This window comes from Eumetopias jubatus, unplaced genomic scaffold (genome assembly GCF_037043125.1).
Source record: "Eumetopias jubatus isolate StellerSeaLion01/CBP00866 unplaced genomic scaffold, mEumJub1_p1.0 scaffold_10, whole genome shotgun sequence".
Taxonomy (NCBI): Eukaryota; Metazoa; Chordata; class Mammalia; order Carnivora; family Otariidae; genus Eumetopias; species Eumetopias jubatus.
This window is the reverse complement of record NW_028274816.1, coordinates 99969465-99993120: the sequence shown is the minus strand read 5'-3', so window position 1 is coordinate 99993120 and position 23656 is coordinate 99969465. Positions and strand designations below refer to the sequence as shown.

The following is a 23656-nucleotide window of genomic DNA, read 5'->3' as shown; positions in this document are numbered from 1 at the left end:
AGGAGGTTTGGGCTTACCCTCAGGTGACAGGGACAGCCTCTGTCCCGACTCCCCACATGAAGGGACAGTGTCTTGTTCTCCGTGTCTGCAGCTCCTGGCACTGAGTCTGGTTCTCTGAACTGGGCAGGACTTTGGACTCCAGGGTAGGGTCCAGACACAAGCTTCGGGCCAGAGGTGGGCAAGGAGGTGAGCGCAAAGGGCCTGGGAAGAGAGTACTTCTGAACTCCCAGACGTGGAGTGAGGGGCTCTGCGCAGACCCCCCAAGGTAGGAGAGGCCGGATGAAGCAGGAAGAGGGGCCTTAGATCAGGCCGGGCCTGCAGTGGGTGGGGGATGACTCTCTTTATGTAAGAACAATCCAATCTCAGAGCCTCGTCGCTGCCCACAGAGGTCAGCTGGGAGCTGGCTGTCGGCTCGCGGCCCCCTCAGCCCCTGTCAGCTCGCTGTGAAGCTGGGGCCAGCCAGGCTGCCTGCCGGCCTGCAGGACACCATGCAGCGAGCACTTGCAGCCCGACCTCCTGTGATTGAGGGCAGGAGCCACACGTCCTTAACTCCATTGGCAGAGTCTTTGTACATTTAATGGGTCACCCGAGAGCACATTTTGCACCACGGAGCCACAGATGTTTGCTGAGCCAATGGCCGGTTGCAGAACAGCCTTGTCAAGAGTGACCCCTGCCACTGGCAAGATGCCCCCAGCCTAGGCGAATTCTGCCTCGTGCAACGGACCCCATTGCGCGAGGCTTGCCCTTTTGGCCCTCGTTACCAGCCACCTTGCCCTGTGCCTGCTGCCTCGGTGCTTGCAGGGGTGATGGTGACCATCAAATGAGATAATGTATGTGAGCGCCCCAGGAAATGGGCAAGTTATTCAATTTGAATCCGACCAGCGCTCGGCGAGGCCTCCGAAGGTCAAGGCACCACGCCAGGCCGCTGGGGGCTACAGATGGGAGGCTGTAGCGGCTTCTGTGGGAATCACGGCGCACCGGGGAAAAAAAACAACAACTCATTAAGACTAATTGGAGAGGCGGGAACCCCAGGCACGCGGAAAGAAAAGATGCCTGTTCGCTTCTAAAGGGAAGCAGCTCGGTGTCACGTGAAGAACCAGACCTTGGTCTGAATCCTGGCACCGCCACTTGCTGTCTAACCCTGGATGTGTTCCGTGAACCTTCTCGAGTCTCTCTCCTCGTTATACCTTGTAGGGTCGCGAAGTTTTGTGCGCTGCCTGCAGCAGGGAGGGACCCAGGGCTCCTCTTGGGTGTTCTTCTCTCTCCTCCTCCAAAAAGGAGGCAAAACTGGATGGGGCAGGGCTCACTAGGTAGAGGGGGAAGCTGCTCCCCCAGCACAGCGAGGACTCATTTGAAACTAGCAGCGTTATTTACACACTGCTTACACACACTTACACACACTGCTAAATGCCTTTAACATGTTTGTTTTCTGAAGCAAGTTAAACACAGACTCCCATCATCCTGTTGACACTACTGATTCAGCCAGCTGCACCTTCCTAGAGAGACAGAGGTAAACTTGGGTTGAACCCTCACAATCCGAACGGGTGCAAAGCCACGAACTGAACCAGGGTGGGAGTGGGGCTTCCAGAGCTGCGGGAAGACTACGCAAGGTTCCAGTGGTCCGGGCTTAGCCTAGGGCCTCACCTGAGACCCAGGGCCCCTCGACACTGTCGTCTCTGACAGCAACTTACGCCCAAGGCCACAGAAGGATGGAGCAGGCCTGTCAGTGTGATGGCTTCTTCACCCGCTCAGGAACAGAGGCCCTTAGGGGAAGATGGGGCTGCAGAGTAAAGAGCAGGGCTCACCCCTTAGGCCCCAGCCTAAGGCCCTGGGAGGAGGCAGTGGGGGACGTTTTCTATACTCAGAAGTTTCTTGAAGTCTGGAAGAGTGGGGAGGTGTTGCTATCCCGCGTAGGTACACAGAAAGACACATACACTGAGGTTGGAGATGGTTTATTAATCATTATAATAAAAAATATATCTATATCTACATGTACATATATATGTATATATGCAGAAATAAAGGGTCAGAGAATAGAAACCCAAGATTAACCATGCTCACATCCAGGTGGGAGCCTTAAAGCTGAATGTCCCTTTCTTCTTTATACTTCTTTTTACACGGAGTATGCATCCTGTTCACAATAGGGCAGAAACAATAAAGCTGTCTTCATTTGGAAATCAAGACACTACTATCATCTGTATCATCACCAGGATGGTGGCCTGGGGCTGGGGCCCCTGCTCCAAGCCGCAGGGATGAGGCTGAAGGTGCCTCCCTCTCTCATCAACCAGGGAGAGTCGAGCTGGGAGCCCCTGCCACATCCCCATCCCTTCCCACTGCACAGAGGCCATGAGTGCACAGAGCCCTCTGTCAGATGGGAGGTGGGGAGCAAAGACCCCCAGAGCCACCTGTTTTCATGGAGAGTGTTGTGAACTGGGGGGGGAGGGGTATGATGGCTGCACCTTTATTTTTTTTCTTTTCTTTATTTTTAAAAAGATTTTATTTATTTATTGGACACAGAAGGAAAGAGCACAAGCAGGGGGAGTGGCAGGCAGAGGGAGAGGGAGAAGCAGGTTCTCTGCTGAGCAGAGAGCCCCACGTGGGGCTCGATCCCAGGACCCCAGGATCACGACCTGAGCTGAAGGCAGACACTTAAACGACGGAGCCACCCAGGCGCCCCAGTGGTTGCACCTTCAAAATGTTACCCCTCGAGATGAATATATACATGCTGAGAAGCTGAATATAACAAGAGATTGATAAAGAGGGCAGGTATCAGGACGAATGGCTGGCGACGAATGTTAATAAAGGAAGAGGGCGTTGGCATTAACTGCTCCGAGCGGAGGAAGGCAGGTCAGGGCCCCTGGTGCAGGCGGTTCTGGGGACCAAGAGGCGCCGGTGGGTCAGGACACCTTGGCGACACAGCTCCCAGATGACAGGGCTCTCCTAATCCCCATCAGTTCCTGCTGGTTGCCAGGGCAGCGGGGACTGGAAGGGGGCTCTGCAGGCCAGTTGGCTGGGGCAGGCAGGCAGGAAGACAGTGAGGCTGGGTCCCGTGGCTCCCCGCCCCCACCTCTCTCATCAGGGTCCCTGCGATGCTGGGTAATACCCCAGGCCCTCCTTTCACCTGGGTCTTGGCCCACCCTCCGACTTCCCGTCTTCATCTGCCACCAGGGCCCCGACCATCCCGGTCCCCAGTGCCAGTCACCTGGGATCGCGAGGGGCCCAGCTGGTCTCTTCAAGGTACTGCTGGGGAGGCGCGCGATGCGGCTGCGGCCTCGGGCCACTCCCAGTGAGCGGGAGACTGAGGAACTGAGGGAGGGAAGGAAGGATGGACGGTAGGAAGGTCACAGCCGTGCCTGGGGATACAGGTCGGGGTAGGGGGTACAGCTGGATACTAAGCCTTGAGAGCAGGGCGAGGCTAAGCACGAAGGCCATATCTGAGGGCAGGAGAAGCAGTGGGGAGAGAGCTCAGTGGGGTGTGGGAGGGAAGTAGAGGTGAGGGGTGAGTGGTCTGTCCCCCAGTTTAACCAGTGAACACCGAATGTCCCCCTGAAGGAGAGGGAGCCTGTAGCCTTTCAATGAAGAAGGGAGATACCGTTCCCTCTGGTGTAATCCTGTACTAGCGAGGGCCAAAGGAACCTCCTTCAGTCAGGGAACCCGATGCTGGCCCTGCCCATGAGACCCCTGCTACCGGTTCCCAGGGGTCCAGAGACATAGCCGAGGCCTGTAGCTAGCTCAGTGCCCACTGCGCTGGTGAAAATTCTGTCTCTCCCGGTCTACCACCCCAGCCTCACCTGGCAGCTCGCCTCTTCTTGCGGGCTGAGGTCCCAGGGAAGGAAGATGTTGGTTTGGGGCCTTTCATGGTGAACAGGGACTCAGGTCCACTGCGGGAGGGAGGAAGGTGAAGGAAGGCAGATCAGGAGGGAACCAGAAAAGGGCACCTCCTCCCTCCAGCCCCCAGCTTGGCGGGTGCGGAGGTTGGACAAGATGACCTCTGAGGTTTTTTCCTACTCAGAGGTGGATTCCTCTCCCTGCCTCACTTGGCCTGGGCTGACAGCTGAGTGACAGGCCTGTTCTGGGAGAACATCCACATGTCAGTTTCTGAAACGTTCAGGGAACTGGAGTTCAAACAATTTGACCCTTCCACCTGCCTAGCTGTGAGCTTGTTACCGAGAGGTGGTTCAGGCCGTAGGAGGGGCAGGGGGTGCGGTGGGCAGCCTGCTGCCCTCAGCCTCACAAGTACAAGGTCAGTCTGCTGTTTGTTCTTCGCCTTGGACTGTCCTGAGCTGGTCACTGTTCCCCTACCCTGGCAGGTGGGTGGAAGGCGAAGGTGAGAGCTTCATCTTCTCACCGAAAAATGCTGAATAAAGTTTTCCAAGGATCCCCTTCCCAGTTCCAGATGCTGGACTGGAAGGTAAAATCTGGGGTGGAAATGGCAGAAACATGCATTTCTCAGTGGGACGTGAAACTAAGACTGGGCCAGCGGGTGTGAGTGTGCAGAGGAATAGAGAAGACTAGCCCCCCTCCTTATTCCTGCTCCTGCTGAGCCTCCCCGAGGTGGGGTGGGTCCCGTTAGCCACTCGTGGGCATGCCACAAACCACCCAGAGCTGGCGGCTTTGAAGGTGGACAGACAAGGCAGGGCCCCTGAGAGGGGCAGCCCTCCTGGGCCTGGGGACTGACACCGGTCAGGCCGAAGGGAGGGAGACAGCAAACATAGCTCCGAGAGTCAGGCCGGCTTCCATTCCTCTTGGCAGCACACCTCTGTCCCTCGCTGACCCCAGGGAGCCCCTGCCTGGAGGGCCGGGAGGGAGGTTGGGTGGGAGGCTGGGACACCCACCTGGGGATGAAGGGCTGATCCAGCCTGTTCAGCTCCTGGGGGGCATTCTCCCAGCCAACACATTCATGGAAACTCGGCTTCGAGGGGGCCTCCTCTGAGAGATCAAAAGTGGTGTTGAGGTCCCGAGCAGGCAGGGCCAGAGGGGTGGAGCAGTTCTGCACAGCAGAGGGGCCCAGGGGCACCCGGCTTTTGGTGACTGTGGCTGGGCAGACGCGAGGGGAGTGGCAGAGCGAGGAGGGGGCTTTGGGGGGCGTGGGCCCAAGTGAGGGCTGAGCCTCAGGCAGGGACCCCCTCCTCAGGCAGGGCAGGAAGGACTGGCGCTGGCGCTTGGTCCCCGGCTTCGGGGCTGGGGGGCTGTCAGGCTGCGACGGGCTTGGTCTCCTCCTCCTCTTCTTCCCTGTGGGCCGCCGGGATGCCTGGGCTGGGGTGCGGTCGGGCCCCGGTAGGACCCCCAGGGTGTGCATGAGGCCGCTCAGTTGCCTTGCCACGGTCCGGGTCACGGGGCCAGAATAGCCTGGAGAATCTGGGGCACAGAGAAGGCGGGTGCTAAGGGAGATCCGGGACTGGCCAGAAGGAAGGCGCATCTGGAGAATTTGGGGAGAGAGACCCTGGAGCCACGCGGGAGCCCCTAACTCCACAGGTGGGCCGCGAGCCCTGTGTACCCCAGCACAACCCAGCATCGGAGGTCCCCAGCCGCCCCTGGGTGCCAGCTGGGCCTTCGAGAGGGCACTGCTAGAGACAGAGCAGGGGCGAGACTCACCTGACTCGGAACACGGCTCCAGAGGTGCCTCCCTGGCCGGGCCAGGTGCGCCTGAGGCCTTTGCTCCCGGTTCAGCTTTTCCCTCTTGCACCAGCTGCTGCAGGGTCTCAAACTCTGCGATCATGTCGGGGGTCAGCAGGTTGGCTGCTTGGAGCAGGGAGTACTGTCGCCGTGCCAGGCACAGCACCTTCAGGGCCAACCTGGAGGAGAGGGAAGGGGACCCCGGCCCTCCTCAGACCCAGCCCCATTGCTCCAGGTGTGGTGAGGAGCACGCGAGGGCAGGCCTCCCGGCTCCCTCCTGCTGTGCCTCGCTCCACCCTCCCAGCTGCGCTTCCTGCTCTGCCAGGCCCCCGCTGAAGCCCGAGGCTGGCAGAGACGGCCACAAGTAAGGTGGCGGGGGGGGGGGCTTCGTCCCTAAATATGCCCCCCAACAAAAACAGGGACCTGGGAAGTAGAGAAAGGGCACTAAATGGCCTCGGACCAGAACGTCCGCGTCTCCTCTCAGCCCTGCCACTCACTGGCACTGTGATCTTGAGTAAGTTCATTGACCCAAGGGGCAACGTAAGGTAGCAGCAGGGAAGAGCTAGGCTCAAGTCAGCCTGCCGGCTCAAATCCAGGCTCCAACACTTCCCGCTGCGTGATCTTGGAAGCACTTCTTAACCTCAGTCTCCACATCCTTAAAACGGGGAAAACCAATGCACCCACATCTTAGGGTTGTGGGAAGATGAAATGAATTTTGATATATACAGTATTTAATGAATATCTGACACACAAGAAGCACTGTAAGATTAATTATTTTCTGTAAAATGAAAACATCGACCTTGTGAGGGCAAGAGGAGATGGAATGAGATAGGCTGTGTTGGTCCTGGTTCTGAGAGGTCCCTCAAAATCGCACGCGGTCTGCACTCCCCACTTAGTGGTTGGGATCCCGAAAGAGCCCGTGTGAATCAATGCACACTTCACATGCACCGAGGGGCTATTTAAAGGGAATTATGAGGGTAATGCGATTGTTGATGGTATAAATTTAGATTCTAATAAAGCAAATTTCCTTCCTGTGAGGCACACCTATGATAAAAGAATGAACACAATTATCTCGGTGGGGATTATTCATGGCCGATAATTTATCCTCAGGTAGCGCTACCTGCCTGGACATCCCTGAGCCCCCTCCTCTGCCTTCAGTGTGTGCTCAGGGAATCCAAACTCATTTTTAAAGCAGCCTCCAGGCCTTTCTGAAAGAAGGCAGGATATAAATTAAAAAGGACATAGCAGAAACTCATTCGACGTCTGCCTGAGCCACACATTATAAGAAGATTAGACCACTGAGAGAAGTAGGTGTCTAGGGAGAAAGGCACTGGCCTGGATGTTGGGTGACCCAGGCCTCACCCTGTCCCTCTGGCCACGTGGCCCTGGGCGAATGCCTCAGAACCCGATCTGGCGAACGGGGAGCAGGTCTATACCGGGGGTTTCCAAACTAGATTTCAAGAAACCCAACAGAGGACATTGAAAATGGAGTTGCTCTGCTTTATCTGTTCTACATATTAAACTTCAGCATAAGATTCCATTTGAAGAAAGGACTTTGTAGCTAAAAAAATTCTGAAAAATCCACCGAACTAGAAAATCTAAGATCCACCCAGTGCCCCAGTGGTCTAAAGATTCTAAAGTCTAGAGCCAAAGAGAAATGATTTTCCATTATCTGGTTGTTAGGGTGTCTCCAAGTATGGAGATGATCTAGCATGTTCTGCAGCCCCTGATACATGGGGTCTTCTGTCACATTTTATTAGTATCTATTATTAGCGCTCCTAAGAAGTAGGGAGAATGGAGACTATAATCCCCAAATCATAGCTAAGACCGAAGCACCTTGTCAGGGACCACAGAACCAGAGGCAAAGCGGGAACGAGAACCCTGGTGTCCTCTGTCTTCACAACGGGGGGGGGGGACACCAGGGCCAGAGACCCTGACTCATCGGTGGGAGCCCTGGGGCCAAGGGGACCTCCCGCCAGTGCATCCCTGCCACTCCAGGGCCCTGGGGAGTCAGCAGCAGGAGACAGATAATGAGCTGCTGATTATTCAGGCTGCAACATTTTTGCTGAGTCGGGAACAGACACTCCCCAACAAGAAATAAAATTAAACAGGCCCTTCTGTCCGGAAGCTTTAAATATACTGCCTAGCGTGAAGCGTGCTGGGGAGGCACGAGTGGGCCCGGCAGCAGCAAAGCTAAGTGGCAGGGGATTTATGTTCTAGGGGCCAAGGAAAAACATACTAGCAGCACCTCTCTATTAAGCACAGAAAGAAGGATCCAGAATCCATTTCTCTTTGGCTTTGGGTGGTGGTCTGTATTTACTTCTGAGAAGAAATGGCCATGATCTGTTGGTGAAGACACATGATGAACACCTGGCTCAGGAGGGCGGTCCCTTCCTCAGCCTGCCACCCAACTTCTCTTGGCTGCTTGGTTCCTCCCTGCAGAGGACAGGCAGCTCAGCCCCCAGACCGGGAAGCAAAGTGCTAGCCTGGGCAGCCCCGTGTTAACTTGGGGCTTGCCAGCCAAATTTGGGATGGAATTTGGTGTTTTGCTTGCCAGTTATGTAGAAGAATAGAAAGGACAGTAAGTAGACAGAGTAGGTGATAATGTCCAGTTCGCTGAAAGCAGATAAGGGACAGTGTTGAGGAAAAAAAGATGCAGCTCTTAACTAGGGCAGAACCAGAGCTTTTGCGATGTACTTAACACCGGCTCCTCCCCCAGGAGGATGGAACCCATCACCTCCCACCTTGAACCCCGGAGAAGAAGACACCTACTGCTTAGAATGGTCCCTGTCCAAGTTCTGTGGTGAGAGGCAGCCCACATCTGGCTTGGGCTGCAGGCTCAGGCCAGGGGACCCTGGCAGTGAGTGTCTGAGGGTCTGGATTGGAACCTAAGGAGGAAGGAAGTCACAGGTAGAGGGCCCAGGATGACCACCCTCCCCTACATAAGCAGATCTTAAAATCTTTTCCTCCTCCAAGGGTGGGAAGAATGGCTCTTGGACTGACTGGGTCCCAGTTGAGAATCTCTTTCCCAGGCCCCACCCTCCTCCCCGCTCTCCTTCTGGTAACAGGTTTGCCCCTCACTGCAGACACAGAGGAGTTCCCCTTCCTGTACAGGATCTGAAAGCCCCCTAATGACTAGGATGCAAGACATCCAGGTAGGGAACCCAGAACTGAAGGGAGTCTACGAGTTGGGGAGGGCCATTGCTTCCAACATTCTACCACCTCCAAGTCCTACCTCCTCCTCCACTGGGCCTTTGTCCTTGTCTCCTTGGGGCAGCTCCTGGTCTGGAGAGTTCCCTTCCACAGCCCTCCCGACCTGGGTCTCTAGCCCCAGGCTCTCCTCTTGAAGGACGGCAGACCCTGGGCGGCGCTCCGGGGTGCAGGGCTGGCTGGGCAGGCGGGATGGTGAGGGGCAGCTGGGAAGCCCCGGAGGGGACAGGAGTGGGTGTTGAGAGGTGGGAAAGCAGGGAGGGGCAGGGTCTCTGTGGCACCAGGTGGTATAGGGCCCAGCTTGGGTAACAAGGGGGCAGTAGCAGAGGGTGGGAGGAGTTGGTGATTTCCTGGTTTAGGAAACAATGACGCCTCCCCCTTAACTACACCTTCTTTTAAGTAGTATATGCTGCTTATATGGGCTGGGGGTGTCACGTACTCATCTGACATGGAGGATTTTTTTCTATTTTGATGTTACTGTCTAGAATGCACTGTGTCACATGAGAGAGCACTAGCAGTGACAATCAGTGTCTTGTCACCTAGAGTGTCACCAAGAGTGACGATCAGTGTGCTGGATATGGGCTGGGAACCCCGGACCCTGGGTGGCAGCACAGAGCTGGAGAAGGGGGCCTTTCCCTGCTGAGCTGAAGGGGCAAGCATGGCTGCAGGACTCACAGTTGCTGGGAAGGGCCCGATTTGGGGGATTTCGGGAGGCCCTGCGATGGGGTCCTGGCTCTCGCCTCATATACTTGGAGCTTCTCCCTCAGGGCGGCCACCTGCAATCAAAGCAACGCAGCCCCTCAGAGCCCCAGGTGGGCGCAGACGACCCCACGGCTCGTCTCTGGCTCTCCTGTACCTGAGCCGGGCGCCCTGCCTCCCGGTCAGGCTCTCCAGGCGGGCTCCTCACCTCAGCCTGCAGCTGCTGACAGATGGTGGCATACTGACTGATGTGACAGTCCAGGCTGATCACGTTGCTCTTAAGCTGAGATGGCGGCACAGGGGAGAGTTTCGTGTGTTCATTCACAGCAGCTTTTGGCAACCACTTCCAATGGCCAGGCACTGTGCGAGGCGCTTCCCTCACATTCCTTAGACTCACCCTCCCGAGGGGGAACAGACTGGGGAAGGGCAGTGAGTGGCTTGCCTGACACCACAGCAAGAGGCAGAAGGATGCTTTTGAACCCAAGACCCCTGACTCCCTGACCAATACACCCTCCCTAGGCCAGGGCAACTCACCGGACAGCATTTGGCCACCCCCTTCTGTTGTCACCCTCTTGAGACAATTCTGCCCCGGGCAGCCCACTGCTATGGTATCTTACTCTTTTTGTCAAGTCTGGAGACTGTCCTGCCTCTACCCCCCAAGTTGGAGTCTTCCCAAGGATGGGGACTGCGTCGCTTCTATCACAAAGAATTTCCCTGAAGACGGAGGCTAGGGAACTTCTTCCCCCTGCCTTGGGGGAATGCGTGCTCCAGGTATTGGAGGAAGCTGTGTGGGTCCCGTCCCTTCCTCCTCCTGCCCCCCTGCACCAGGTTGGCCATTTCTGGCCGGCACACACCGCAAGCTTGATCTCCTTGGCGCGGTTGGCGTATTTGAGGGTGTTGTAGGTGTCCTCGTAGGTCAGACTGGAGGGGCTGACGGTAGCGATCATGACCGTGTGGCAGTTGCCCCCGATGGAGTCCTTGAGCAGACGGGTCAGCTTGCTGTCCCGGTAGGGCACATGAGACTTGCGGCCCTGGGGCGACAGCAAGAGGGCATGGGGGGAGGTGGCTGGACCAGAGAGATCCAGGCTGAGACCCGGCAGCCGTTGACCCAGGGCCGGAGGGAAGGACCCCAGGCTTCGGGCACTCAGTTGCTGTCCTGGGCAGGCCCCTGGGTCTGTGCAGTTTTACCTTTGCGTCGGCCAGGGCATTGAGGACATTGATGAGGGCCAGCAGGGAACGGTTGATGTTGGCACCCTCCCGCAGCCGCTCCCCCTTTGCATGGGTGCTGGAGGCCCGCTCTGAACCGGCCAGGTCAATCAGGCTCATCTTGGCCACTCGAAGGGCCTGAGTCAGGCCTGGAACCCGGTCCTGCTGCTTCACGAAGATCTGGGGGGCAGACGGCAGGGGTGAGGGGGTGCTGGGCATCAGGAGCCCCAGCTTCAGGCTCTGAGCCGCCACTGCTCTCACCTGGAAGATGGCGTGGGAGCGGGACGAAGTTGCGTTGGCGTCGGTCGGGTGCTGCGTGCGGTTGCGGTTCCCCCTGGTCAGCAGCTCCAGCAGCTGCTCAGCTGAGGTGGGCTGCAGAGGAGATGCCCGGGCAGGGTGCTGTGGTCTCCCCGGCCAGGGCTTTTCTCCCAACCGGAAGAGCTGCTCTTCAGAACCACCCCTGGATTCAGGGCACCCCCAAACTGCCTGGTGAGAGAACCCTGGGGAACCAACGCTGCTCCTGCCACCCAGGGGCACCCATCTCTCACCTGGTGGAAGGAGAGTCCTTGCACCACCACACCCTTGTCGGGGTCCTCCCGGATGGCAAGGGGCCCCTTGGGCTCCAGGAGGTCGTGGATCTGCTCATTGTACACCTGAGGAGAAAGGAGGCAAGGGAGAAGCCTGAGAGAAGGCCCTTCAGGAAACCTCTCCCCAGAGGCCGGGTGAGGGGCCGAGGTGCAGACAGGGAAGCACGGCAGGACGCCGTGCCAGGAGTGGCCCTCTGCAGGACAATGGTACGCAGTGAGAGTGGGACAGGCAGGCTTAGTCCCAATGCAGTCTCTCTCAGAGCCTCATCTGTGCCCCTGGGCTCTCAGCGGGCCCGTCTGCCCACTTCCTCCCACCCTCTCTCCCCACTCTCAGTCTCCTCCCCCCATCTTCAGCGGTGCTGAGAATGAGAAGTGGGGCTGCCCACGTCTGGGAGGGAACAGCCCTACCTCCTGGTAGCTGATGAGCACCTCGAACCGCTTCTCCTCCTGGTGGGCCTCAAGCCGCCTGTAGAGTTCCATGGTCGTCAGGTACATGATGCCGGGGTCCCCCTCTCTTCCCAGCATGGTGTGTGTCTTCCCAGCCCCCGTGGCCCCATAGGCAAACACTGTGGAGGACAGAGTCGGGGGACGGTGGCGGCAGGGCCGGATCCACCTTCCCTAGGGGTCCCCCTGTGCAACCCAGCCCAGGCCCCCTTCTCCCCAGGCCCCTTCCTTTGCCTTCCTGTGCACAGTTCCACGGCTCCTACCCACTCGCATCCCGCCGCGTTCACACTGCAGCTTTGCAGGTCCCCGTGCCTATGGCCTGGCTCCCTGTGGACCTGTGGATTCCGTGGGCCTGTGGGAGCTTCTCCCTCCCCCGGGGGAGCCTTCTCCAGGCTAGGCAGCTGCCTCTGACGAAGGCCTGCCGTTCTGTCCCCTCATATCACTGACCTCAGTTTACAGTCACACATTTGTGGGGGTGATTTGTGATTAGTATCTTCTCCCCCCTCTAGAATACAAGCAGCTAGAGGACAGGAACCACATCTGTGTGATCCCCTCCTTAGAGCCCAGGAGGGCGTGTCACACACGGGAGAACGAAAGGGCCAGCACCCTCATCAGCAAGTGCCCAGCCGAGGGGAAGGAGGGCACAGTGACGTGACGCACGAAGCCCTCAGAGGGAAGCAGGGAGGCCAGGCCGCTCGCAGCCGGGGCTTTGCCTCCTCCCTGTCCCGGCTCTCACCTGAGCAGTTGTAGCCCTGGAGGAAGCTGTCCAGAACGCTGTGGGTGGTGTGCTGGAACACATCCTGTTGAGTGGCCCCCTCACCAAAGATCCGGTCAAAGACAAACGTCAAGTCTCTGCCCTTCTTCTTGGGGCCATCATGGGTGCTGCCACACTTCAGGCCAAGGAAGCCCCTGTCGGGCTCCTCAGGGTCAAACACCAGCACCCGCTCATCCACCACCTGAACCACAGGCCGCCGCTGACTCTCCAACTCCCGCAGGGTGGGGGGCCGGACCCGCACCACCACCCGCACCTTGCTGTCCTCCACCAGCGTCACCATGGCGACACCTGGGGGACACACAACAGAGAGCAGGACTGATCTGACCCCAGCCCTGACGAGGTGCACCCTCAGCCTAGCTGGCGTTTGAGGACCTTCTCCCACTCCCTCCCCAATGGCCGATCTCCATGTGATACCTCAAGAGAATAAGAATATTATTATTAATAAATCTCTCTTTCTCACTTGAAATGCCACCTTTGTCATATACAGATGACTTGAATTTTTCCAGAGGTGAATGCCTGGGCTATTATGTTCCACTGATCTGTCTACTCCTGTGCTACACTCTTTCTTTTTTTTTGAAGACTTTATTTATCTGACAGAGAGAGAGACACAGTGAGAGAGGGAACACAAGCAGGGAGAGTGGGAGAGGGAGAAGCAGGCTTCCCGCCAAGCAGGGAGCCCGATGTAGGGGCTCGATCCCAGGACCCTGGGTATCATGACCTGAGCTGAAGGCAGACGCTTAACGACTGAGCCACCCAGGCGCCCCTCTTTCTCAACTTTCTTAACTATTTTCAGGCATTTATTGTTCTAGTTGCCTTTAAGAAAATGTTGTCAATTCCATCCCCAACCCAGAACACCACCCCCTCCCACCCTATTGGAATTACAAGCAGAATAGTATTGTTTACATATTTATTTTATATTAAAATTTTTCACGCAGGGCGCCTAGGTGCCTCAGTCGGTTAGGAGGCCGACTCTTGATGTTGGCTCAGGTCATGATTTTATTTTATTTATTTATTTATTTATTTTTAAGATTTTATTTATTTATTCATTTGAGAGAGCGAGAATGAGAGAGAGAGAGAGCACATGAGAGGCGGGAGGGTCAGAGGGAGAAGCAGACTCCCCGCCGAGCAGGGAGCCCGATGTGGGACTCGATCCCGGGACTCCAGGATCATGACCTGAGCCGAAGGCAGTCGCTTAACCAACTGAGCCACCCAGGCGCCCTTTATTTATTTTTTTAAAGATTTTTATTTATTCATTTGAGACACAGAGTTACAGAGAGAGAGAGAGCGAGAGAGAGCAGGAGCAGGGAGAGAGGCAGAGGGAGAGGGAGAGGGAGAAGCAGGCTTCCCGCTGAGCAGGGAGCCCGATGTGGGGCTCGATCCCAGGACCCTGGGATCATGACCTGAGCCGAAGGCAGATGCTTAACAGACTGAGCCACCCAGGTGCCCCTCAGGTCATGATTTTAGGGTCGTGGGATTGAGCCCCATGTCAGGCTCCGCACTCAGTGGGGAGTCTGCTTGGGATTCTCTCTCCCTCTCCCCCATCCCGCCAAAATAAATAAATAATTCTTTGGGGCACCTGGGTGGCTCAGTCGTTAAGCATCTGCCTTCGGCTCAGGTCGTGATCCCAGGGTCCTGGGATCGAGCCCCGCATCGGGCTCCCTGCTCCGTGGGAAGCCTGCTTCCCCCTCTCCCACTCCCTCTGCTTGTGTTCCCTCTCTTGCTGCGTCTCTCAAATAAATGAATAAAATCTTTAAAAAAAATAAAAAAAACTTCATGCTAGAATATGTCTATCGCCTTTTATTCATTCAGATATTTCTTATGCCCCTAAGATTTTATGGTTTTTTTTTTTAAGATTTTATTTATTTGGCAGAGAGAGACAAAGCGAGAGAGGGAACACAAGCAGGGGGAGTGGGAGAGGGGGAAGCAGGCTTCCCGCAGAGCAGGGAGCCCGATGCGGGGCTCGATCCCAGGACCCTGGGATCACGAATTGAGCCAAAGGCAGACGCTTAACGACCGAGCCACCCAGGCGCCCTGCCACACTCTTTCTATTCCAGTCCTTGACAGTATGCTTCTTATCCAGTGAGACAAGAACCGCCTCCCCTCCCAACCACTACCGTTGGTCTTTCTCATAATTTGCTTTTTCATTTTTTAAGATTTTATTTATTTATTTGACAGAGAGAGACAGCAAGAGAGGGAACACAAGCAGGGGGAGTGGGAGAGGGAGAAGCAGACTCCCTGCTGAGCAGGGAGCCTGACGCGGGGCTCAATCCCAGGACCCTGGGATCATGACCTGAGCTGAAGGCAGACGCTTAAGGACAGAGCCACCCAGGCACCCCCTAAGATTTTATAGTTTTTCATCTCTTTAGATAGGTTCTGTAATTGTCTTTTTAATATAATTTCCAAGTAGTTTAATTGCTCTTATGAACGGAGCACCTTTCCCCTTTTCCATACTGATTGCTAGTATGGAGAAACACAATTGATAATTATAGATTTGCCTTCGACCCACCACCCTTAAACTTTCTGATTAATTCAATTGTTTTTTATTAAAGCTTATTGGGTTTTCTGAGTACACAATTATATATCAGGGAGAAAAAAACACTTCTTTTTTTACTTTTCTTCTCCATGGTTATACCAACTATTTTATTTCTTATGTATTGCACTCCCTAGAACTTCCAAAACAATGTTGAATAGTGATAATGGGCATCCTGTCTTTCTCTTGATCTTAAAGGAACTGGCATTAGTGCTTCACTAATTAGAAATTAATTTTGGACAAATAGTTAATTATCATCATAGGAATTTCCTCTGCTCTTATTTAACTTAGACTTATCAGGAATGTCTAGAATTTTATTTAATGAGCTTTCAGCATCTCCTGACATGTTTATGTGGGTTTTTTTTTCTCCTTTATTTTGTTGATGTGGTAAACTTTTTGATATTATTTTTGGCATCAAACCAACCATGCATTCTTGGGAAAAAATCCTACCCTGGACATACAGAAGTTTTCCATTTTTAAATGGCTAAATGTGTCAACCTTCTCTTTTATGGTTCTTATATCACGTTTAAGAAGACCTTCCCCCAAAATGAATTCCATCATTTTTTTATGAATGAGGTTTCTAAATATCTTTTCTTTCCAAATGATAAGCAATTATATCACTTATTTTATTTATTTTTTTAAGGATTTTACTTATTTGACAGAGAGATCAAGAGCACAAGTAGGCAGAGCAGCAGGAAGAAGGAGAGGGAGAAGCAGGCTCCCCACTGAGCAGGGAGCCCGATGCGGGGCTCGATCCCAGGACTCTGGGATCGTGACCTGAGCTGAAGGCAGCCGCTTAACCGACTGAGCCACCCAGGGACCCCATCGATTTTATCTTTTATTGAAGTGCATTCTTTCTCTACCCGCTTGAAATGGCACATTTAACAGAATTAAATTCTCATATGAACATGAATTTATTTCTGGGCGCTCCATTCTTCCCTACTGATATGTTCCTTTTGCAGGAACTTGCTGTAGTTCTATTATACATCACCTTGTTCTTTTTCTTGACTGTTCTTGGGCATCTGGTCTTGCATATGATTTTGGAATCAGCTTACAGAATTCTGTGAAAAAAACCTGCTTAAGATTTTAATTGGGATTATTTTGAGTTTATAAATTAATATGAGGACAACTGACATCTTTACAATATCAAGCCTTTCTATCTAGGAACATTGTATCTCTTTTCATTATTCACTTTATAATCCTCAGTAAAATTTCAAAGCTTTCCTCATATGAGTTTTGTCTATTTCTTGATAGGTTTATTACTGGTTATTGTCTAGTCTTTATTATATTGTGAATCAGCCCTTTTTTAAAATTGCATTTTCAGGGGAGCCTGGCTGGCTCAGTCAGTAGAATGTGCGACCCTTAATCTCAGGGCTGTGGGTTCGAGTCCCGCACTAGGTGTAGAGATTACTTAAAATTTTAAATCTTTAATGGGGCGCCTGGGTGGCTCAGTTGGTTGAGTGACTGACTCTTGACTTTGGCTCAGGCTGTGATCTCAGGGTTGAGCCCTGTGTCAGACTCCCTGCTTAGCAGCGTGTCTGCTTGGGATTCTCCTCTCCTCTGCCCCTCCCCCTGTGCTCTCTCTCTCTCTCTCTCTCACACACACACACACACACACACACACACACACACACACACACACGCTCTCTCTCTCTCAAAATAAAATAAATAAATCTTAAAAAAATAAAATCTTTAAAAAATAAATGAAAATAAAAAATAAGTAAAATTACATTTTCTAATTCATTTTTTTATTTGCCAGAATATAGGAAAGCAACAGCTTTCTGGATGCAGATCTTGTACCTGGCCACATTACTGATCTCTCTAATAGATTGTCATTGATTCTCTTAGGTTTTTCAATTAAATGATGATATAGTTTGCAAATAATGACAGTTACTTCCTATTTTTAGCTCTTCTTTATTTAGTTCTCTACTCTCCACTGCCCATTAGGAATGGGCATTAAATTTTATCAAATGCTTTTTTGGCACAGGCTGAGATGATAACAGTGCTTCTCCTTTAATCTGTTTTTTTTGGGGGGGGTTGTTTTTCTTTTTGTTTTTTGTAGGCTCTGTACCCAATGTGGGGCTCAAACTCTCAACCCTGAGATCAAGAGTCCCATGCTCAACCGACTGAGCCAGCCAGGTGTGCCATCCTTTAATCTGTTAATACAGGGGGTGACATAGACAGATTTCCTAATGTTGACCCCGTAATATTTCCAAACATTTATCTATTCCCTCTTGTATCCCCCTCACACCTCTCTCCCTGCTTTTTTCATTTCTCTTTCAAGCCAGCCTACCAAGGGTAGAGATGGAATTTCTGGAATGCAGGAGTCATGGCTATTCTGGAAAAGTTCAGCCCAACTCTTGGGCTATATTAAGAGCGCTAAGGAACAGGGGCTGTTTCTGAAGGATATGAATAGACGAATGTTTTCCCGGGAAAGATTAGGTCCCACTGATAGGACCCAGGTCATTCAGGACCCAGGTCATTCAGCAAAGAAAAGTGAGATTTCTCCCCAGTACTCCAGTAAGTAACTCGTGTTTTCCCTTGAGAATGAGGCAGAATTGAGCTGATTTGAAACTCTTGTCCCCTACCCCACGTCTTAAATTCTTCCTCAAGCAGAATAAGGGAAAGATATCAACCAATAATCATCTTGTTACATTGTGTATTTCTTTCCCTGTCCCAGCCATCGGATTGCCATAATAAACAGAAGAGCTAAGTGCTCTCTATGGCAGGGGCTGTTTTTGAGCACCTTATGCGTACCATCTCCTTTTCCGCTCCATTGCAATCCCACAAGACAGATACTATTATTAGACTCATTTTTCAACGAGAAAATTGAGACAGAGAGGGGTAAGCAACTTTCCCAAGATCCCAAGGCTAGTAAGTGATGGAGCTTCGTTCCAACCCAGGCAGTCTGACTGCAGAACCTGCTCTACTCTGCCTTATAATGATATTATATATTACACTCTCATGATCACACTGTTGTACTATTCCCATGTTTGTATAATAATTATAATCCCTTTTATGTAACTGGCATTATGTATTCTGCAAACACTTTCAGATATATGGACTGTAGCTAATTTTCAACACCCGGAGAGAGTTCCTGTCTCCCATCTTTGCATTCCTGCCCCCAGGGAGCCCCACTCTTGTACCCAGAGAAGTGAGGGCAGAGGGTGCCTGGCCCCACTGTCTAGGTCTACGCTGTCTGGCTTAATGGCAGTCCCAAGCTCCCCACGGGGAGGGTTTGAGCTGAGGAGGAGCCACAGAGCAGCCTAACATTCTAAGCAGGAAATTAAAAAGGGCACTGGCAACGGAGTGCGCATAACCTTTACAGTCCTCTCCTCTCCGCCTCCTGAGGGCCAGTGAGGCAGACTGTTCGCCTAATGAGATGTTTTCCTTCTTCCTGAGACTGCGCTGGGGGCACAGGGTTGGGGGGGTGGGTAGGGTGACACTTGGCAGGGCTGCAGCTGGAATGCCTGGGTCCTGGTGTCGGCTCTGCATCTGACCGGTGGGGAGCTCTTTCCACCAGCCACACCACGTCAATGTCACCTCAGCTTCCCCACTTTGAGAGCCAGAGAGAACACCTACTGATCTGCTCCCACCCCAGGGGGATGGGGAGATTAATGAGAGAACGTTTGTCAAGTTTGCTTTGATCCCCGGTTGGAAAGAGCATTTCAGCCCAAAGTACAAGGGAGATGATTCTTTAATAAGATCTTCAGGGTTCTGAGCCAGCCACAGTCATGTCCTGTTTCTAACCCAGGGCAGCTCATTAAAACCCAGAGGCTAGTTCGCTGCTGAGCTGGGGCTGGGAAGCCAAGATTCAGTTGTTTTCGGGGTAGGCTCCTCTGCCCACTCTCTAGGGACAGGCTGAACAAGCCCCACCTCCCTAGAAGCCCCTGGAGAATTTCTGAGGACTTGGGATCTGCCTACAGACATTGGGAGCTGGGAAGGTGAAGGTGGCTAGCCCTTGGATGTTCTGTTTTCACAGGGGTTGCTGCAGCCCCCTTCCTCATTCCCTTACATCTCTCATGTGTGTTTCTTGTCCACAAGCTTCAAGAGAGCAGGACCCCCGTCTGATGTAGTCTGTGCACCCCAGATAACTAGGCAACAGATCCAGCACACAGTAGATGCTGTATGGTGTTTGTCCTAGGAATGAATAAAAGCCAGAGAAGAGCAGGGTCTGAATCCAAAAGTTTAAAAATAATTACTATTATAGCTACCATTTATTGAGCACATAACTATGCATCAGGCACTATGCTAACAGCTTTACAAATGGTGTCATTTAACTTCTACAACAATCTCATTCTGTAGTTGCTGATACAATTGTTACAATCCTACTCTACAAGGGAAACTGAGGCTCAGGAAGGAACTTGTCACAGGGATGGTAAGTAGCAAGGCCAGAACCTGACCTTGTTCTGACTGTCACCAGAGGCATTACTCGTCAGTCATCCTAGGCTATTCTGCCCTGTAGCCCGGCTTTTGCAATTCCTACCTCCCCTTACTTTAGCACCCAGAGGGCACCATCCAAAGACCACTGGTTCTTTCTACAGGTGTCGTTCTGAGGAAGGAGCTGTATTCTTTTGCTTTTTAAATAGACAATCATAAGGCTGTAACTGATGATAATTTTGTTTATTTCTTTCTAACTTTATTTGTATTTCTTTCTCTTGTCTTACGGTTCTAGCTAGGACCTCCAGTACAACCCTGACTGGCGGCAACAATAGTGAACAATCTTATCTTTTTCCTAATTGTATAGGGGATGCTCCTGTTATTTCACTTTCTGTTGGTTTGAGGAAATTTACCTCTATTTCTAGTTTACGAAAAAAATTTTTTAAAAGATTTTATTTATTTATTTATTTGAGAGAAAGAGTGAGTGAGCACAAGCAGGGGGAGCGGCAGAGGGAGAGGGAGAAGCAGGCTCCTTGCGGAGCAGGGGGCCCGACACAGAGCTCCATTCCAGGACCCTGAGATCATGACCTGAGCTGAAGGCAGACGCTTAACCAACTGAGCCACCCAGGCGCCCCTTAAAGATTTTATTTACTTATTTTGAGAGAGAGAGAGAGAGAGAGAGCGTGAGTGAGCAGGGGCAAGGGGAAAGAATCTCAAGCAGACTCCACTCGGAGCCTGAGGTGGGGATCGATCTCATGACCCTGAGAACATGACCTGAGCTGAAATCAAGAGCCAGACATTCAACCAACTGAGCCACCCAGGCATCCCTAGTTTACCAAATTTTTAAAAATTCATGGATGGGTACTGAATTTTATTGAATTCTATTTCTGCGCCTAATGGGATATGTTTTCTCCTTTAATCTGTAAATGTCTAAATTGTATTAGATTTTCTAATCTTAAACCATTTTCATATTCCTGAGATAAAAGGTCATGATATATATATATATATTTTATATATATTGCTGGCTTCTGATTGCTAATATTTTATTTGAGATTTTCACAACTACATTTATAAAGGAAGATTGGCTGGTAACTTTGTCTGATTATTGGTATCACAAAATAGACTGGAACTGTTTTCTCTTTTTTTAAGGGAGAGTTTGTGTAAGATTAGAATAATTTCTTCCAATTGCTTATAAACTTCTGGTGGAGTTTCGTGGGTGTTTTTTTGTTTTGTTTAATGGGGAGATTTTAAATGAATTCAATTCATTTGAATGGGGGGCGCCTGGGTGGCTCAGTTGTTAAGCATTTGCCTTCGGCTCAGGTCATGAACCCGGGGTCCTGGGATGGAGCCCGGCATCGGGCTCCCTGCTCAGCAGGAAGCCTCCTTCTCCCTCTTCCACTCCCCCTGCTTGTGTTCCCTCTCTCGCTGTCTGTCTCTCTCTGTCATATAGATACATAAAATCTTTAAAAAAATAAATAAATAAAAATAAATGAATTCAATTCCTCAATGGTCCTAGGTGTGTTCAAAATTTCCATAACTTGAGTCAGTTTCCTGTTTTTTTTCCTAGAAAATTGTCCAAAAGCATTGTCAAAAGGGTGTTCCACTGAAGTCTCTCTTTCTCTTTAATCCCCAAGTAACTTAAGTTATGCCCCTATTTTCATTCCTAAGATCATTCTATGTTTCTTTTCCTTATATCACAATCAATATTGCCAGAGGTTTGTTTTTTTTTTTTTACAGTCTTTTCCAAGATACAGCTTTTGGTTAAGTTAATTCTATTACATAGTAAAATTCTATTTCATTAGTTTCTTCGAACTCCTTTTTTAAAAATTTCCTACACGTGTGTTCTGTTGTTTTGTTCTATCTTAAAGGGCCAAAAGTGCCAAAGCTAGGAGGAGAGGCATCCTAGGAGCAGTAGCACAAGGCATGGTTTTCTGTCATACGGATAGTCTTTCCATGCCTTCCTTTATTCAATCAAATATTTACTGAGTGCCCCAATAACTAAGTTTCGGCCGCTGGCACAGCTCTGCAATCAGTTCTTCCGTATGGATGTGCGGAGAGGGTCTTAGCTACTCCACACAGATGTGCAGGGGTCCCAGGTCGCCAGTTCTAGCGAGGAGGAGGGCCTTCCACAGAGCGGGTGCACAGAGGGCCGGACCCCGTGCAGTTGTGTGGACTCAGTCCAGGTCCCGTACAAACGAGAAGGATCCCGATCTCCATGCAGATGTGGAAGGAAGAGCCCTGCTCCCCGCACCGCCCCCCGTCCTGTTCAGAAGGAACCACCCAGAACCGGCTCGGTCTCCACGCTGCACCTTTGCGTCTGGCACAAAAACTGCTTCCGCCCCGGGCGGCGAGATCCACCTGAGCGCTGGCGCCCGCGGGGCAGACTCCGCCGTGGGCCAGAGCTTACCCTTCGTCGGTTCCCCGCCGCTGCTGTCGCCGCTCGCAGCCGGGTCCCTCCGCCGCAGTCCGGAGCCCCAGACCACCCGAAAGCGCGCCCCACACCCTCCTCCCCACCCGCGCCAAGCTGGGTCCCGCGCCGCGCGTTCAAATTAGCCGGGTCGGCTCAACCGCCTTCCCATTGGTCCCCGTCCGGATCGCTGATTGGCTGTTTCCTAAGTAACAAAGTAGCTCCGAGGCGGCGGGTGCCGTCAACTGTGCGCCTGCGCACTTCCCCTCCCTGCCTGCTGGTTTTGAGATCATCTCGGGGGCTGGCCTCCCCAGACCCGCAGAAACCTGTAGGGGGTTGGGGTGCCGGGGAAGCACGGCCCACCCTGTCGTACCTGGGGCTGGGTTCATCACCAGCTGCAGCAACCAGATATCAAATACATTTTCAGATCTTTTTCTGTGGGCTAAGACGGCATCTACTGATTCAAGGTGGACTTTTTAGCCGCTGTCCAGGGGCTCTTCTCGCTCCGCGACCATCTCAAGAATGAACTTTGAGAACAACCTTAGTGTGGAAAAGCCGGCGGAGACAGAGAATGGCAATTCCACCCATTCGACGGTGTCAGGAATATCATGGACTGATTGTTAAATACGAGGCTCGGCCCCTTAGGGCACCGCCGGGTACCACTGCCTCCATCCTTCATAACCGCTCGCCGCATGGATTCTGGTGGGCCAACCTCATACTGATCCTCAACGCTGGAGGTTGTGGAGGTCAAAGAGAGCCCTGCACTGAAATCAGGAAGCCTGATTCCAGTCACTAGTGCCTGAATCACCAATTAGTGCTGAGACTGCGGAAGCCACTGCTGCCCTCAGTTTCCTCATCCATAAAATGGGGTAAATATCCTGCCGTTCCTACTCACCTAACATGGCATGGATGTGAAAGCCCTCCAAACCCCCAACATTTGTAAGGGGATAGCTTTGTATGAATCTGATCAGGAGGAAACGGGCGGTGGCTGCCAGGAAGCCAGTTGCTCACCAGTTTCATTCACCTGATCTGTCCCCACTGGGACAATGAACAGGCATGCGAGAAGGCAAGAGGCAAACTTCCCTGGACCTGACATCAAGATAGTGGAGTCACTATTTAATACCTGGTTGATTTGACTCAAACTCTTCATTCACCTTCCTGGACCTCCCTTGCCTGCTATACAGTGGGATAGCATTGTTGTTTGGGGGAGAATAAAATAAGAAAACGATGCAAAGGTGCTGTCACTGTAAAGCTACAAGAAAACTAGGGTATTCTTGCCATCTGCACTACCCAAGAGAAATATAACTGTTAAAGAATGGATTCCAGCTTAGGGGTCCCCTCCCCTCTCACAGGGGTATGCATTTTAACAGAAGTTAGGGGTGTGGTTGAGGAGCCAACAGGGGAACAAATTCCTCTTGTGTCCTTGTCAGCCAGGTCTTGCTTTGGTCAACTTTTGGTTTGAACAATTAGGTGGAGAAAGTGAGGTGAGGCAGGGAGCTGAGACTGTCCCAGCTGTGGGCATCTTGTTACAAAGTTTAGAAATAATATAAGTGTAGCACATTGCAGACATTCAGTGAAATGGTCCTAGGTGTTCTTGTGTTCATTCATCCAATAAGTATTTATTGGTGGACCCAGAAGATAGAGTGGTGAGTGATAAATGCCACCTCCTACCTTCACAGAACTTGCACTCTATGGGAGAAAATAGACAATTAAGCAAGTACTAAAAATGATGTGATATATGGGCTATCATGAGAACAGTAAAGGGGGTCAGGAGGAATTGGCATGCAAGTTGGAGCAAAAGC

General features: G+C 52.1%; 1 protein-coding gene across 3 annotated transcripts; it reads right to left on the bottom strand.

Annotated features, from left to right (window-relative positions):
• Positions 1-1998: 1998 nt before the first annotated feature.
• Positions 1999-21930, bottom strand: KIF18B (kinesin family member 18B). Of its 3 annotated transcripts, none has more exons than XM_028092716.2 (16): positions 21855-21930; positions 12499-12825; positions 11727-11884; positions 11280-11384; positions 10993-11103; positions 10714-10911; positions 10380-10556; positions 9734-9808; positions 9502-9602; positions 8852-9032; positions 8389-8504; positions 5596-5795; positions 4836-5358; positions 3792-3881; positions 3203-3306; positions 1999-3010 (listed from the first exon to the last, which is right to left on the bottom strand). In XM_028092716.2, the coding sequence occupies exons 2-16, from the start codon at positions 12815-12817 to the stop codon at positions 2898-2900; spliced, it is 2571 nt and encodes an 856-aa protein (XP_027948517.1). In that variant the 5' UTR covers positions 12818-12825; positions 21855-21930; the 3' UTR covers positions 1999-2897. The 3 variants fall into 3 exon arrangements, with proteins under 3 accessions (XP_027948517.1, XP_087884360.1, XP_087884361.1); XM_088028234.1 differs by having other exon boundaries at positions 8852-9005; XM_088028235.1 differs by lacking the exons at positions 8389-8504; positions 8852-9032.
• Positions 21931-23656: the final 1726 nt, after the last annotated feature.

What these genes read in the sequence shown, in the direction of transcription:
- KIF18B (XM_028092716.2), bottom strand. Translation starts at nt 12,817, where the DNA reads ATGGTGACGCTGGTGGAGGACAGCAAGGTGCGGGTGGTGGTGCGGGTC. An exon ending in GCTCCCACGCCATCTTCCAG is followed by an intron (nt 10,912 to 10,992) that starts GTGAGAGCAGTG and finishes TCTGCCCCCCAG; the next exon opens with ATCTTCGTGAAGCAGCAGGA. An exon ending in GACAGGGACCATTCTAAGCA is followed by an intron (nt 5,796 to 8,388) that starts GTAGGTGTCTTC and finishes CCTCTCCTCCAG; the next exon opens with GTTGGCCCTGAAGGTGCTGT.